Raw genomic sequence first — 15,671 nt, forward strand, 5'->3', positions numbered from 1 at the left:
TATAGTCTCAATCTCTTTTTTTTTTTTTTTTTTTTTTTTGAGACGGAGTTTTTGCTCTTATTACCCAGGCTGGAGTGCAATGGCGCGATCTCGGCTCACCGCAACCTCCGCCTCCTGGGTTCAAGCAATTCTCCTGCCCCAGCCTCCTGAGTAGCTGGGATTACAGGCACGCACCACCATGCCCAGCTAATTTTTTGTATTTTTAGTAGAGACGGGGTTTCACCATGTTGACCAGGATGGTCTCGATCTCTCGACCTTGTGATCCACCCGCCTTGGCCTCCCAAAGTGCTGGGATTACAGGCTTGAGCCACCGCGCCCGGCCTAGTCTCAATCTCTTGACCTCGTGTTCTGCCCGCCTCAGCCTCCCAAAGTTACTGGGATTACAAGCGTGAAAGAATTTTCTATTAGACAAAGCTATCTGAAGATGAAGTAAGCAGCTTTGGAAAAGAATGAATTTCCTATCGTTTAGGGCATTCAAGCAGAGGTTTGGTGATCCCTTTACTAATATGTTGCAATTTCTAGAATTTAGCTTAATGGTTGACTGAACTATATAATTTTGAAGAATCCTTCCAACTGTAAGGTTTTTTTGGTGGGTTTTTTTTTTGGAGATGGGGTTTTGCCATGTTGCCCAGGCTGGTCTCGAACTCCTGGGCTCAAGCGATCTACCCACCTTGGCTTCCCAAAGTGCTGGGATTACAGGTATGAGCCACTGTGCATGGTCCCAACTGTAAGATTTTACACTTCTAAGGTTTAGCGAGGATCATGTGAAATACTGAACTGATGCAAGATTCTTGAGTATTATTTCCAGCCCTCTATCTCTGGACCTATCCCTGACAACCCTTGGCAAAGTTGTCAACCAACACCTGTTTCATCTTTGATTTTTTTTTTGAGATGTAGTCTCTGTTGCCCAGGCTGGGGTGCAGTGGAACAACCTCGGCTCTCTGCAGCCTCCACCTCCCAGCTTCAAAGGATTCTCCTGTCTCAGCTTCCTGAGTAGCTAGGATTATAGGTGCACTCCACCGTGCCCAGCTAACTTTTGTATTTTTAGTAGAGATAGGGTTTCGCCATGTTGACCAGGCTGGTCTCAAACTCCTGACCTCAGGTGATCCACTGCCTTGGCCTCCCAAAGTGCTGGGATTACAGGCATTGCCACCATGCCCAGCCCATCTTTGATTTTTGGATGGAACAAGTTTCTTAGTAGAGTCAGGAATCCAAAGTCTTTTCTGGCTTTAGCTGCCTCTAGATACTAATGAAATCCATCTGATTTTGCCACTGGATGCATTAGGACACTCTCCATGTAATAAATAAATCAAGCTAATTATGAAACCAGTAAACTTTTCTCCTATGAAACTCATGATATAACACAGACATTAAAGATGGGAATATATGCGATTAAATTGTTGTTTGGAAGATTATTCTTTAAAATAGATGACCTGCATTTTTCTCCCCAATGATGACTGCTTTTTGTGGCAACTTTAGTTCTTGATTTCTCTTTCCTAATGCAGTCTGTTCTCAATGAGAAAACTGTTTTCTTGAGGCAGCTTAATGACCTGAGCTTAGGATTCAGACACAAGTTTGAATTCCAAATCCTTGGTAGCTGTGTGATGGAGCAAGTCACCAAATCCTCTGAATTGGTTTTCTCATCGGCAAAAGGGAGATAGGAATGATGCTTCCCTTACAAGATTGTTGTGGCTTGGAGATGATCTATCAAAAGTGCCCAGTATAGGCCTGAGCAACCCCACTTGCAGGTGTGGCTGTGGAATGGCCTCAGGTCTTTTTTTTTTTTTTTTTTGAGACGAAGTCTTGCTCTGTTGCCTAGGCTAGAGTGCAGTGGCACGATCTCAGCTCACTGCAACCTCTGCCTCCCGGGTTCAAATGATTCTTCTGTCTCAGCTTCCCAAATAGTGGGATTACAGGCACCTGCCACTGGGACCTGCTAATTTTTTGAGATTTTTTTTTTGTGTGTATTTGTAGTAGAGATGGAGTTTCACTATCTTGGCCAGGCTGGTCTCGAGATCCACCTGCCTTGGCCTCCCAAAGTGCTAATTTTTGTACTTTTTTTTTTTTTTTTTTTTTGAGACAGAGTTTCACTCGTTACCCAGGCTGGAGTGCAATGGCGCGATCTCGGCTCACTGCAACCTCCGCCTCCTGGGTTCAGGCAATTCTCCTGCCTCAGCCTCCTGAGTAGCTGGGATTACAGGCACGCACCACCATGCCCAGCTAATTTTTTTTGTATTTTTAGTAGAGACGGGGTTTCACCATGTTGACCAGGATGGTCTTGATCTCTTGACCTCGTGATCCACCCGCCTCGGCCTCCCAAAGTGCTGGGATTACAGACTTGAGCCACCGCGCCCGGCCTAATGTTTGTACTTTTAATAGAGATGGGGTTTTGCCATTTTGGCCAGGCTGGTCTTGAACTCCTGACCTCAGGTAATCCGCCAACCTCGGCCTCCCAAAGTTCTCACAGGTGTGAGCCACTGTGCCTGGCCCCAAATCTTTTTTCGTGTAGTGATGCGCGTGCAAACACACACACACACACACACACACACACACCCCAAACCAAAATGTCAAGTCAATGAAGAAGAGCAATGAAAAGAGCCTGTAGAAGGGAAAAGATTGGGAACTGTGGCATTTTGAGTATCTACAGCTGCTTAACGTTTTTTGGGTGTTGGGAAAACAGGCTATTGCTTAACAGGGGTGGGGAAGAGAGATATGAGTGTCATGAAATAAGAATGGGGACATCAAAGACAAAGTCATGATTACTTTGCTGGTGTCTTACAGAACTTTCTTCCCTTTGAAACCTTAGTAACATTTTTTTCCTCTTTAAGCAGCAGTTTCCAAATATTACTTGGGTAATGGTGCCCTCTTCTGGGGTAACTTATGTGACTCTGAAACCCTCTCCTACCACTTGGTTCAAAACTGACTAAAGAAGGTAACTGACTAAAGAAACAATGAGACCAAAGGTTAAGCACTGAAACATCATTTAAAGGTTTGAATTAGGAACTAGATACATGCATAAATATACGTAAGGTAAATGTGCTCAAAGATGTCTCCTTTCCAATGCTGTCAAAACCTCAAGCTAATGTAGGCACCTCTGTACCTCATTTTCGTGGTGCTGTTATGTCAGTAGTCATTTCCTGTGCTGTCAGCATTACTCTCCTCACTTTACTAGCACGATTTTAAAATTGACTTGGTTCAGGTCCCATGGCAATGGAAGAATACCCTCCTATTCTCTTTGCCTTTATTTTCTTTCTGCTCTTCCTTTTCAACACTCATTATGTGCCCCCAGTGTGTCCTAAGTCAGTCTTTAACTGCCCCTTAAACTATTGCCATGTCACAGCATTTAAAAATGATGGTTCAACACAAAGCTACTGGAGATAAAGAAAAACAGTTCAATTCCTCTTGTAACATAAGATTGACGTGCAGATGCAAAAAAGGTTATTTGATGGCTTTTACCTTCAACTGTCTAACTTAAGAGTAAAAATAATGTAGCCCTGTAGTTCTAAAAAGATTAGAGAGAGGCAAATCTGGAAATAGCCATCTTGTTTTTATATATTAATAGTCAGTTTAAATAAGCTAACACTAAGGGCAAGGGAAATCTTTATAGGACCTTGTAACAAGGAGTAGCAGATGAAGCATCCAACTCTTAAAGTTTTGTAAAAGAAAGTATATCGGTGACTCTGGTAAAATGTTTGGAAAATAAAGATATTCTAAGAAGATTATATCTTGAATTATTGTGCATTTTAATTATTCATGCACAGTATGCTTCCCCCAACCCCAAATCTCATCAGACACAATTACAGAGGGAGCAAATATGAAGAAAGTTCTCCATTCCTGCATCCCATTCCCAAGTTTTCTAGTTGAGGCAAATGGTATCCCCAGAGAACACATGTGTAATGTGGTACACATAGTTTTTTTAGCTAAGTCACTCCTTGGTCAAATTACTGACACATCAGTTTATACTTGTCCTTTCCACCTGACACAAGACACCGACAGCAGCCAGAGATTTGGTTCGGCAAATCTGGGGCTGAGAAAGGCAGAGTTTGTAATGCTGGGAGTCACAGGTCATTCTAAAACACTAGTATACTTGTTAGTCACTTGAATAGGGAGATTTAAACAGTCTGCTCCTTCGTTTTTTCAGACCTGTTCTTAGGACCTCTGGCACACAAATGAATGCCAGAGTGTCCATGAGCTCAACTTTTACTTCATCTGTTATTAACCTTCAAACGCAGTAACATCTCTGTTCCTTTTATCCCAATTTTACGTGCGACATTCTTAGCCATATCTACACTGTGTTTTTATGCACATCGTCATACCCTGTTGTAGGGCTATAAAGACCTTACTATGGTATAATTGGGAGTGGACTGAGGGATTAGGACAAAATGTTGTAGAAAACTGCAGATCTAGAGATGCATAGCTATTCTCATAGCCTAGGAAGAGAGGTGCATTTCTCTGTCATCAATAGATGAACACTCCTTGTGTTCTTAAGTATTGAATCCATAAAGTTATATAAAAACACGTAGCCCTTGCCGTCAGGCCAAGCCATAATTATGCAGAAGGCTTGAAGTAATCACAGATTTAACGTTTGTGGTTCCAGCTATTCAGGACCAAGTCCCAAACTCCACGACATGTAACAATTTGTAATTGTGCTAAGACACAGTTTGATGCTTAGGTTATAAGACCGGTGTGCTAGACATTATCAAGTGGTTTGTGAGAGTAGCCCTGTGTCTCCATTGGGTAAAGCAGCTGGATCGAAAGGATCATGAAGAGATCAGTGGCTCTGAGAAGCCAACTAGCGACGGTGAGAGTAAGCAAAGGTATACAAACACTAAGGAAGAAGTTACCCTTTGTATTGTCAAAGGTTTCAGTTTTGTGTAAGGTTGTGATTCACGGGCAGCTAATCCCCATCGGTAAAATTAAATCCTTTTTTATTCACTGCAAATAGATAATCTGTCGAAGACACTTTGGCTTTTCTCGGTAACAGAAAATGTGAGGTTTCTTCAGGTTTTTCCTATTCCTTGTTTCATGGGCGCACCTTCCCCCAAACACTGCAAAACTCGAAAGTTTTCAGATTGATGTACCAGAGAAAGCAGTGATCTCAGCTTCAGGAGCTAAATTCTCTAGTTCTGACCGTGCCACTAACAGACTGTGTGACTTCAGACAAGTACATTCCTTTCTCCAGTTTCGAGTTTCCTCTAGGTCAAAGGCAGAGCCACGAGAAGGATCACAATGAACCAGGGAGCACCTTCATGATTAAAACCTAAGACTTCAGGGACGGACGTCTGTCCGCTCCCGGCGACACCTCTGGCCCATCTGGCCCGCCCCACACCACGCAAAGCCCCCTCCACCGACGCCAGGCCCGTGGCCTCGCGCGAAGCCGTTGGTCGTTAACGCCTCCCTCGCAATGGGCGGGGCGGAGGGCTTCAGCTTCCGGCGGCAAATGGCGAGGCGGCGCGTGGCGTTGCCCACTGGCCTCAGCACGGGCCTGCTCACGCACCCACCCGCCCACCGCGCGAACAGCCCCGTCCACCGCCGTTGAAGGGCTTCCCAGCCCTAGCAGCGCATACCGGGAAGCCCCCCAAGAGGCTCTGCGGGGCCGAGGAGACCAGTTAGGTGTGGGGGAGAGAAAGACAATCCGAACTATTTATGCTAATTAACGCGTGCTTCCTTTATGGAGATTGGCCAGGATTTTACTGTAGTAACCAATCACTTAAGAACAAGGGTGGGCCGGTCGAGATCTCTCGCACTCATTGGTTGAGAGGCTTGGGCGCAATGGAAGGACTTAAACCGAGAGTATCCGGGATTATTTTTCCCCGCCGTGCGGTGCGTGTCCCGGAAATGACGCACGGCCAAGGCCGGGCGGCCGCCCTGCCCCCGCTTCCTTTCACGTTGTCGCTGCCCGTAGGTGGTTGTGGTCACTGTGCCCGGAGGGAGGCGGCGGTGGCCAGTAATGCCTGGGAAACTCCTCTGGGGGGACATTATGGAGCTGGAAGCACCCTTGGAGGAGTCCGAGAGCCAGAAGAAGGAGAGGCAAAAGGTGCGCTGAGCATGGGCCGCGCCTCCTTTTGGGCTGCGCCGGCTTGGGCGGGGAGGGGGACTGTCTGTCCCTGATGATGGCCTGTCAGAACCGGGCCGGAGCATCCGAGGGCCTCCCTTTGCGCCTCCCTCGGCCCTCTGAGGTCGCTCAGGGACCGTTTCCACCTCCACACTCCCGACCTGGAGAAAGATGGCCCTGCGCTTTGGGCCACCCCCAGCATGGCCCCTCAGCCCTTCCCGTTGGCGCCTGAATCTCAGAGATGGGCTGGCTCAAGCTCCCATCACCGTGGAATCTGTTCTCTCCTTCCTTAAGCAGCGACGCCTGTCATTTTGTTCTCATTGGCCCTCTTAGAAGATGATTAAGAAAAAATGATTGCCTTGAATATTTGTTGCTTCTCTGTCACCCTGTCCTGTGTGCAAGAATCCTGGGGAAAGCGATCTTAGGTTTACAAATCTCAATAATTAGTCTATAGAGGGTTAAGGAAAAGTGTGACAGTGAGCCTTGCCAGGATTTGTCAGTGATGGAGATCGTGTGGGTTGCATTATTAATAGCCTTTACTGTCAGTATTTTCATTCAATCCGCAGGTATTTATTGAACCTAATTTGTACCATACTCTTTGCTGAGCACCAAGGAGCTTAAACTAAATAAGTAAAGAAATGGTCCCTGCCCTCAAGGAGCCTGTAGAGGAGGAGTTAGAGAGTCTTTCCTCCTCCCACCCCCTTGCCCTCCCACAAAAAAAAAAAAAAAAAGAAAAAGGAAAAAAACATCCTGAAACACTCAGAGGATCACAAAGTGCTGAAAAATGCACGGGTAAAATTTTTACTGGAGACATTTGACCTGGAAAAAAGAAATCAGCTGAAGAGGCTAAGGTGGCAGTATTCGAAGGCTGGCATTCAACAAAAGAATGAGACTTACTTTGTATAGCCTTAGAAAGCAGAATCTACCCCTCTGACCTTATCACTAAGGTAAACTTGCCATTCCAGCTAATCACTTATCTTTTATTGTGGTAAAATATACATAATGTTTATCATTTTAACCATTTTTAAGTATATAGTTCTGTGATATTAAGTATATTTACATCGTTTTACAGCTGTCACCACCATCCTTTTCCAGAACTTTTCATTGTCCCGGACTGAAACTCTGTGCCCATTGAACACTCACTTCTCATTCTTGTCTCCTTTCACTCCCAGCAACCACCATTCTACTCTGTGAATTTGACTACTGAAGGTACCTAGAGTGTAAGCAGAAAACCAAGCAGTTATTTTTAAAAAGGCTCCTTTTGAACTTCTTGTCTTTTGCATCCAAATCCTATCCACCTGTCAAGGTCTAGTTTATGTCTGTTCTGACAACTCCAGTGTGTAGTAGTCTTACTGGTCTTTGAAAGCTTGTTTCAGTGGCTATCTTTATCATTCGATTGACGTTCATTATTCGCTTCTTTGTAAAATTAGTTCATTTTTTTCTGTATGTATCCCACGTATTTCCCAAAAGTTTTTGAGGAAAATGTCCAATTTTTTTGTCCATCCTTGTTTTTCACTATATTCTTGTAAATTGATGACTTTCACATTGTAGATTCTCCAGAAATACTTGTTGACTGCCATTTAACTATGAAAGATAACCAGAGATTTGGAAATGGATTGGGATACCAATTAAAAGAAATAGAGCATTAGAATACTGGTCTGGTGGCTAGCCGCGGTGGTTCATGCCTGTAATCTCAGCACTTTGGGGGGATTGCTTGAGCCCAGGAGTTTGAGTAGAGTTTTGTAGAGACCCTGTCTCTACAAAAAATGAAAAGATTAGCTGGGCCTGGTGGCTCACACCTGTAATCCCAGCACTTTGGGAGGCTGAGGCAAGGGGATCACCTGAGGTCAAGAGTTCAAGACCAGCCTGGCCAACACTGGTGAAACGCTGTCTCTACTAAAAATACAAAAATTAGCTGGGCATGGTGGTGGGCACCTGTAATCCCAGCTACTCGGGGTCCTAAGGCAGGAGAATCTCTTGAGCCTGGGAAGTGGAAGTTGCAGTGAGCTGAAATCATGCCATTGCACTCCAGCCTGGGTGACAAGAGTGAAACTCTGTCTTGAAAAAAACCCAAAAAACAAACAAACAAATTAGCCAGGTGTGGTAGTGAGGCTACAGTGAACCGTGATTGAGCCATTGCACTCCAGCCTGGGAGATGGAATAAGACCCTGTCTCAAAAAAACAAAGTCAAATGAATAGTGGTCTGGTATTGAGATGAAGATAACTTTGCTTTGGATGTGCTGAGATATGGAGCTTGTCCTTGGGTTCTTAGAATTGGAATGCAGGCCAGGAAGGGAGTCTAGAAGTCCGTGTTGAGCCCTTAGTACTTAGACAGTAATGAGTGAACATAGAGAACGGATACTCAAGGAGCATCCACTGGAGGAGGAAGGAGAGAAACCATTGAAGAAGATATGTGGTAGAGGTAAGAAGATAGAGGTAAGAAGGGAATATAAAGTCTAACTGAAACCAAGGAAATGGAGAGTGTCAACAAGCATTGTGGGTCCAAAGTGGAATAACGTATTAATTTTTTTTTTTTTTTTTTTTTTTTTTTTTTTTTTTTGAGACGGAGTTTTGCTCTTGTTACCCAGGCTGGAGTGCAATGGCACGATCTTGGCTCACCGCAACCTCCGCCTCCCGGGTTCAGGCAATTCTCCTGCCTCAGCCTCCTGAGTAGCTGGGATTACAGGCACGCGCCACCATGTCCAGCTAATTTTTTGTGTTTTTAGTAGAGACGGGGTTTCACCATGTTGACCAGGATGGTCTCGATCTCTTGACCTCGTGATCCACCCGCCTTGGCCTCCCAAAGTGCTGGGATTACAGGCTTGAGCCACCGCGCCCGGCCGTGGAATAACGTATTAATTATCGTGAGATGTTACTGGGCTTGGACCGAGAAGCCTCACTTTGCCTTGCTTCAACTTCTCCCTGAAGTGCAGGACCCAGAAGCGATTCAGACCCCAAGGCTGACTCAATAAATAATCTTGTTTTTCTGTAGAACCTATTGGTTTGGAAAGATGTGGGCTAGTGCAGTTAACTTCAGATCAGATGATGTAATGTGTAACTGCAAAGCATTTTCACACATACTGTTCAATTCTTACAGCAATTCCAATTTTATGGATGAGGAAATTGTATGTGAAAGAACTCTAAAAGTTGTATAAGTTATGGTGAACATTTTAGTGGTGGTAGTTTTTACTGTCACTAATCACTATCTATTTTGAACATTTGATGGGGTAATTATTTTTTTTGAGAGTGGCTGGGATTACAGGCATGTGCCACCATGCCTGGCTAATTTTTGTGTTTTTAGTAGAGACAGCATTTCACCCTGTTGATCAGGTTGGTCTCAAACTCCTGACCTCAGGTCATCTACCTGCCTCGGCCTCCCAAAGTGCTGGGATTTCAGGCATGAGCCGCTGCGGCTAGCCACCAGACTGAAGTTCTAAATTCCCAAATCATTTCTTACGTTCTGTAAATATCACAACACTGGCCGCTAGTTTGGCATTTTAAAATTGATGATGCAGAATAGTGCTTTTTAATTTTTTAAAATTCTATTAACTAAATTTAAAAAGTAAAACAAAACAAAAAACTCCAAAGATTACTGTCCTTCCATGGAAGTGTAACAGTTGAATTTTTATATTAATTATATAGTTTTGTTTTGTTTTGTTTTAACCTGTGAATTATCAAAGTGCAGGGAGGAAGCATAATGTGAAAAGAGAATGGGCAGGCAGTGTTAGATTCAATTTCTAGTACTTACAGTTGCAGGAAATCCCACATGTGGATCTTTGGCAAGTTCTTTAATCTCTTAGAATTTCTGTTTACTTGTGTATAAAATGGCAAAGGTGGCTGGGCACAGTGGCTCACGCCTGTAATCCCAGCACTTTGGGAGGCCAAGGCAGGTAGATCACCTGAGGTCAGTAATTCGAGACCAGTCTGGCCAATCATTTCTACTAAAAATACAAAAGTTAGCTGGGCGTGGTGTTGCATGCCTGTAGTCCCAGCTCCTGGGGAGGCTGAGGCAGGAGAATCGCTTGAACCTGGGAGGTGCAAGTTGCTGTGAGCCAAGATTGCACCAATGCACTCCAGCCTGGGTGACAGAACAAGACTCCATCTCAAAAATAAATAAATAAAATGGCAAAGGTAATACAGGTTCACTATCCCTTATCCAAAATCCTTGGAACTAGTTGTATTTTAGAATTCAGAATTCAGGGATTTTTAGAAGGGTAACATCCCAGTAGGGTTTGGGGCCCAAAACCTGTGATCAAACACCTTAATATTAAATATATTAAATTGAATAGTCATACTAGTGGGATAAATAAAAACTAAAGAGCCTCACAGTAGTTCAAGTTGAATTTTGCCGTCAAATGAGTTCAGGTAAGGTTTTGCCTCCAAATAAGTTACAAAAAAACTTTCGGTTTTCAGAGCTTTATGGATATCGCAATTTCGGATAAGGGATTATGGACCTGTACTTCCCTTATAGGGTTGTTATGAAGATTTAAACAAGATAAGCTGAAAACATTACACAGTGCTGGGTAGGTATTCAATAAGTATTAATTTTTTTCTTTTGGAAATGTTGGAAGTTTTTGTTTGTTTAGTAATTTATAATTCTGGGGTTGTCTTTTTTTCCTGAGAAGAAAATGTTTTGATTTTCCTTAAGTCTTATGGTGGGATTAGAGAGGGAATAGAGGCTGAATCTTGAGAATGCTAGGAATGGGATGAGAAAGATAGCAACAGGTGACGCTTAGAGCTTGGCATCAATAACCAGTCTGGATTTCTACCAGGTAGGTTTTCCAAATAACTGTAGACTGAGATGACCTGGTGGGAGAGTCATGCTCTAACTTCTCTAGAGTCTCAAAAGGAAACCTCTGACTGTCTTGTCACTGCTTCTTTGTTTGTTCACAGAGTGACAGAAGGAAGTCAAGGCACCATTATGATTCAGATGAGAAATCAGAAACAAGAGAAAATGGTGTTACAGATGACCTGGATGCTCCCAAGGCAAAAAAAACTAAAATGAAAGAGAAGCTAAATGGAGACACTGAAGAAGGATTTAACAGACTTTCAGATGAATTCTCTAAATCTCATAAGTCAAGAAGAAAAGGTCTACCAAATGGAGATATTGATGAATATGAAAAAAAATCAAAGCGAGTATCATCCTTAGATAGTTCTACTCATAAATCAAGTGATAATAAACTAGAGGAGGTATGGATACTTTTTATTTTACATTTAACACTATCCTTGAAATACAAGTAGATCTGATTTTTTTAAGGCTAATTAGACTTGACTCTATAACATTTCTTGCTTAGTGTTTAGTATTCTCAGTTGGACTAGAGAGTCTGTCCAGGTGAGCCTTTTTTCCTTTGGCCCTTGTTTATTTCATTGTATGGCCTTTCTCTTGGGGCAAGGTGGGATAAATGGTCAAATTTAAACCTTTCCTTTACATTTGGGTTCCTAAAGTTATTCTGAATTGCTCAGTGGTCACCTATTTGCATTTTTTTCTTTCTTTTTTCTTTTCTTTTTTGAGTCAGAGTCTCGCTCTGTCACCCAGGCTAGAGTGCAGTGGCACAATTTTGGCTCATGGCAGCCTCCTCCTCCTGGGTTCAATTCAAGCGATTCTCCTACCTCAGCTTCTTGAGTAGCTGGGGTTACAGGCACGCGCCACCACGTCTGGCTAATTTCTTTTTTTTTTTTTTTTTTTGAGATGGAGTTTTGCTCCTGTTACCCAGGCTGGAGTGCAATGGCACGATCTCGGCTCACTGCAACCTCCGCCTCCTGGGTTCAGGCAATTCTCCTGCCTCAGCCTCCTGAGTAGCTGGGATTACAGGCACGCACCACCATGCCCAGCTAATATTTTGTATTTTTAGTAGAGACGGGGTTTCACCATATTGACCAGGATGGTCTCGATCTCTTGACCTCATGATCCACCTGCCTCAGCCTCCCAAAGTGCTGAGATTACAGGCTTGAGCCACGGCACCCGGCGCGTCTGGCTAATTTCTATATTTTTAGTAGAGACAGGGTTTCACCATGTTGTCCAGGCTGGTCTCAAACTCCTGACCAAAGCTGCTGTGATTACAGACGTGAGCTACTGCACCTGGCTGATAATAATTCTTTATATTCTTTAAATATAATAATTGCTGATATTCATATACATTTGAGCTTAATGCATAATCTTTAGGGAGCATTGGGAGAAGATGTTGACTCATGAAGTTTTTTTTTCTTATTTGTCAATTTGCTGTTTGGCAAGAAGCACAAATGTTTGTTGATCTAAATAAGGTCCTGTAAGTCTGTATTGCTAGCAGTGGAATTTATGGGCTGCGTATTACTCTGTTGAGATTTTGCCTGGTAAAATCTGTATTATAATAGGTTTAATTGTTTATTATTTTGTTTAGATCACATGAGAGTTTAGGAATTCTGCTTAAAGGAATTTATCCTAAGGAGATGACCAAGAGGTGTGCAAAGCTGTATGAATAAGTACTTTTATCACAGTAATATTGTTGATAATAGCAAAATATTTAAACATCCTAAATGTCTGATAGTAGACAACTGGTTTAGACAAAACATACTATAGCTATGTAATAGAATACCGATATCCCAAAGGGTAAACAATAGAGAAGGTAGTCATTAATCTTGTTAAAAGAAAAAAATAGGCCAGGTGTGGTGGCTCACGCCTGTAATCTCAGCACTTTGGGTGACTGAGGCTGGTGGATCATTTGTGGTCAGGAGTTCAAGACCAGCCTAACCAACATGATGAAACCCCATCTCTACTAAATACAAAAAATTAGCTGGACGTGGTGGTGCTTGCCTGTAGTCCCAGCCACTTGGAAGGCTGAGGCAAGAGAATCGCTTGAACCTGGGAAGCGCAGGTTGCAGTGAGCCAAGATTGCACTTTGCACTCCAGCCTGGGCAACAAGAGCAAAAGTCTGTCTCAAAAAAAGGGGAAAAAAAAAGATTATAAAATGGTATATATAATGTGATTTTATTTCTGTTATAAAATTTTTATGTGCATAGATTGAGGATTGGAGGAGTATGTTTCAAATGTGGCTTTAGCTGAGTGGATTATAAATTTTTAAATTTGCTTCTGTTTTTTCTGTAGTTTCTTTCTTTTCTTTTCTTTTTCTTTTTTTTTTTTTTTTTGAGATAGCATCTTGCTCTGTCGCCAGGCTGGAGTGCAGTAGTGCGATCTCGGCTCACCGCAACCTCTGCCTCCCTGATTCAAGTGATTCTCCTGCTTCAGCTTCCCGAGTAGCTAGGACTACAGGCACATGCCACCATGCCATTAATTTTTATATTTTTAGTAGAGACGGCATTTCACCGTGTTGGCCAGGATGGTCTCGATCTCTTGACCCTGTGATCTGCCCTCCTCAGCCTCCCAAAGTGCTGGGATTACAGGTGTGAGTCACCACGCTGGGCTTCTTTCTTTTCTTTTCTTTTCTTTTGAGAAATGGTCTTACTCTGTTGCCTAGAATGGAGTGCAGTGGTGTGATCATGGCTCACTGCAGCCTCATCCTCCCTGGGCTTGGGTGATCCTCCCACCTCAGCCTCCCGAGTAGGTGGGACTATAGGTACATACCACCACACCCGGCTAATTTGTGTATTTTTAGGAGAGATGGTGTTTCACTATGTTGCCCAGACTGGTCTTGAACTCCTAGGTTCAAGTGATCTACTAGCCTTGGCCTCCCAGAGTTCTGGGATTACAGACATAAGCTACTGGGCTCGACCAATTTCAAAAGTGTCTACAGTGACGGTATATTATATTATTTATTTATTTAGTTTGTTTTTTATAGAGTTGAGGTCTCACTGTGTTGCCCAGGCTAATCTTGAACTCCTGGGCTTAAGTGATCCTACCACCTTGGCCTCCCAAAGTGTTGGGATTACAGGCTTAAGCCACTGCATCTGGCCAACAGTGTATTATTTTTGTAATTATTTTTTTCAGACAGACTCGCTGTCACCCATGCTAGAGTGCAGTGCTATGATCTCCACTCACTACAACCTCCACCTTCTGAGTTCAAACAATTATCCTGCCTCAGCCTCTCAAGTAGCTGAGATTACAGCCACCCACCATGACGCCCAGCTACTTTTTGTATTTTACATTTCTCATTGTGTAATTTCTTTCAGCTTAGTTTATAGGCTTATGTTAATCTTTATAATTTTGTCTGTAAGTATGATTTAGATTAATAAATAACCTTTTTGGCTGGGCATGGTGGCTCATGCTTATAATCCCAGCAGTTTTGGAGGCCAAGGCAGGAGGATCCCTCTCTCTCTCTCTCTCTCTCTCTTTTTTTTTTTTTTTTAATGAGATGGAGTTTCAATCTTGTTGCCCAGGCTGGAGTGCAACGTTGTGATCTTGGCTCACCACAACCTCCACCTCCCAGGTTCAAGTGATTCTCCTGCCTCAGAGTTCTGAGTAGCTGGGATTACAGGCATGTGCCACCCTGACCAGCTAATTTGTTGCATTTTTAGTAGAGAGGTAAGGTTTCTCCATGTTGGTCAGGCTGGTCTCCAACTCCTGACCTCAGGTAATGCGCCTGCCTTGGCCTCCCAAAGTGCTGGAATTATAGGTGTGAGCCACTGTGCCTGGCCGGGAGGATCTCTTGAGGCCGGGAGTTTGAGACCAGCCTGGGTAACATAGTGAGACCAGCCTGGGTAGCATATCTTTTTTTTTTTTCTTTTTTTTTTTTTTGAGACAGAGTTTCGCTCTTGTTAACCCAGGCTGGAGTGCAATGGCGCGATCTCGGCTCACTGCAACCTCCGCCTCCTGGGTTCAGGCAATTCTCCTGCCTCAGCCTCCTGAGTAGCTGGGATTACAGGCACGTACCACCATGCCCAGCTAATTTTTTGTATTTTTAGTAGAGACGGGGTTTCACCATGTTGGCCAGGATGGTCTCGATCTCTTGACCTCATGATCCACCCGCCTCGGCCTCCCAAAATGCTGGGATTACAGGCTTGAGCCACTGCACCCGGCCTTTTTTTTTTTTTTTTTTTTTTTTTTGATACAGAGTCTTACTCTGTTGCCAGGCTGGAGTACAGTGGCGTGATCTTGGCTCACTGCAACCTCTGCCTTCCGGGTTCAAGGGATTCTCCTGTCTTAGCCTCCCGAGTAACTGGGACTATAGGTGCGCACCACCACGCCCAGCTAATTTTTGTATTTTTAGTAGAGACAAGGTTTTTACCATGTTGGCCAGGCTGGTCTCAAATTCTTGACCTTGTGATCTGCCCACCTCAGCTTCCCAAAGTGCTGGGATTACAGGCGTGAGCCACTGCACCCGACCAGTGTCCCCCTAATTTTCCTTGTAAGTTAATTTAAGTTTAATTACAGTTTTTGCAAGTACTAACTAAAGTTGATTTGTTTGTTTAGCAAAATTAAAAACGGTAAATGAGGAAGAGTTTAATATAAATTATATTATTTAGGACATTGATTTCATTTTTACAGACCTTAACACGTGAACAAAAAGAAGGAGCCTTCTCCAATTTCCCTATTTCTGAAGAGACTATAAAGCTTCTGAAAGGTATGCAGTTTTGTTTTGTTTTGTTTTGTTTTGTTTTGTTGCTTTTTTTGTTTGTTTGTTTTTGAGATGGAGTCTCACTCTGTCACCCAAGCTGGAGTGCAGTGGCGCAATCTTGGCTCACT

The 15,671-nt window shown here is 43.4% G+C and overlaps 1 protein-coding gene across 2 annotated transcripts in view; it reads left to right on the top strand.

Moving 5' to 3' along the window:
• Positions 1 to 5,836: 5,836 nt before the first annotated feature.
• Positions 5,837 to 15,671, top strand: part of DDX50 (DExD-box helicase 50) — a 53,482-nt gene continuing 43,647 nt past the window's right edge. Inside the window, exons 1-4 of one of the 2 annotated variants that reach the window (XM_039478364.2) lie at positions 5,947 to 6,037; positions 10,469 to 10,578; positions 10,949 to 11,245; positions 15,474 to 15,549. In XM_039478364.2, coding sequence (XP_039334298.2) covers positions 11,057 to 11,245; positions 15,474 to 15,549 — 265 coding nt within the window. In that variant the 5' untranslated portion in view covers positions 5,947 to 6,037; positions 10,469 to 10,578; positions 10,949 to 11,056. Of the gene's footprint in view, positions 6,038 to 10,468; positions 10,579 to 10,948; positions 11,246 to 15,473; positions 15,550 to 15,671 lie in introns of both variants that reach the window. The other variant, XM_039478363.2, reaches the window with a different exon arrangement.

The sequence above is a fragment of the Saimiri boliviensis genome, chromosome 12, assembly GCF_048565385.1.
Source record: "Saimiri boliviensis isolate mSaiBol1 chromosome 12, mSaiBol1.pri, whole genome shotgun sequence".
NCBI classification, from domain to species: Eukaryota; Metazoa; Chordata; class Mammalia; order Primates; family Cebidae; genus Saimiri; species Saimiri boliviensis.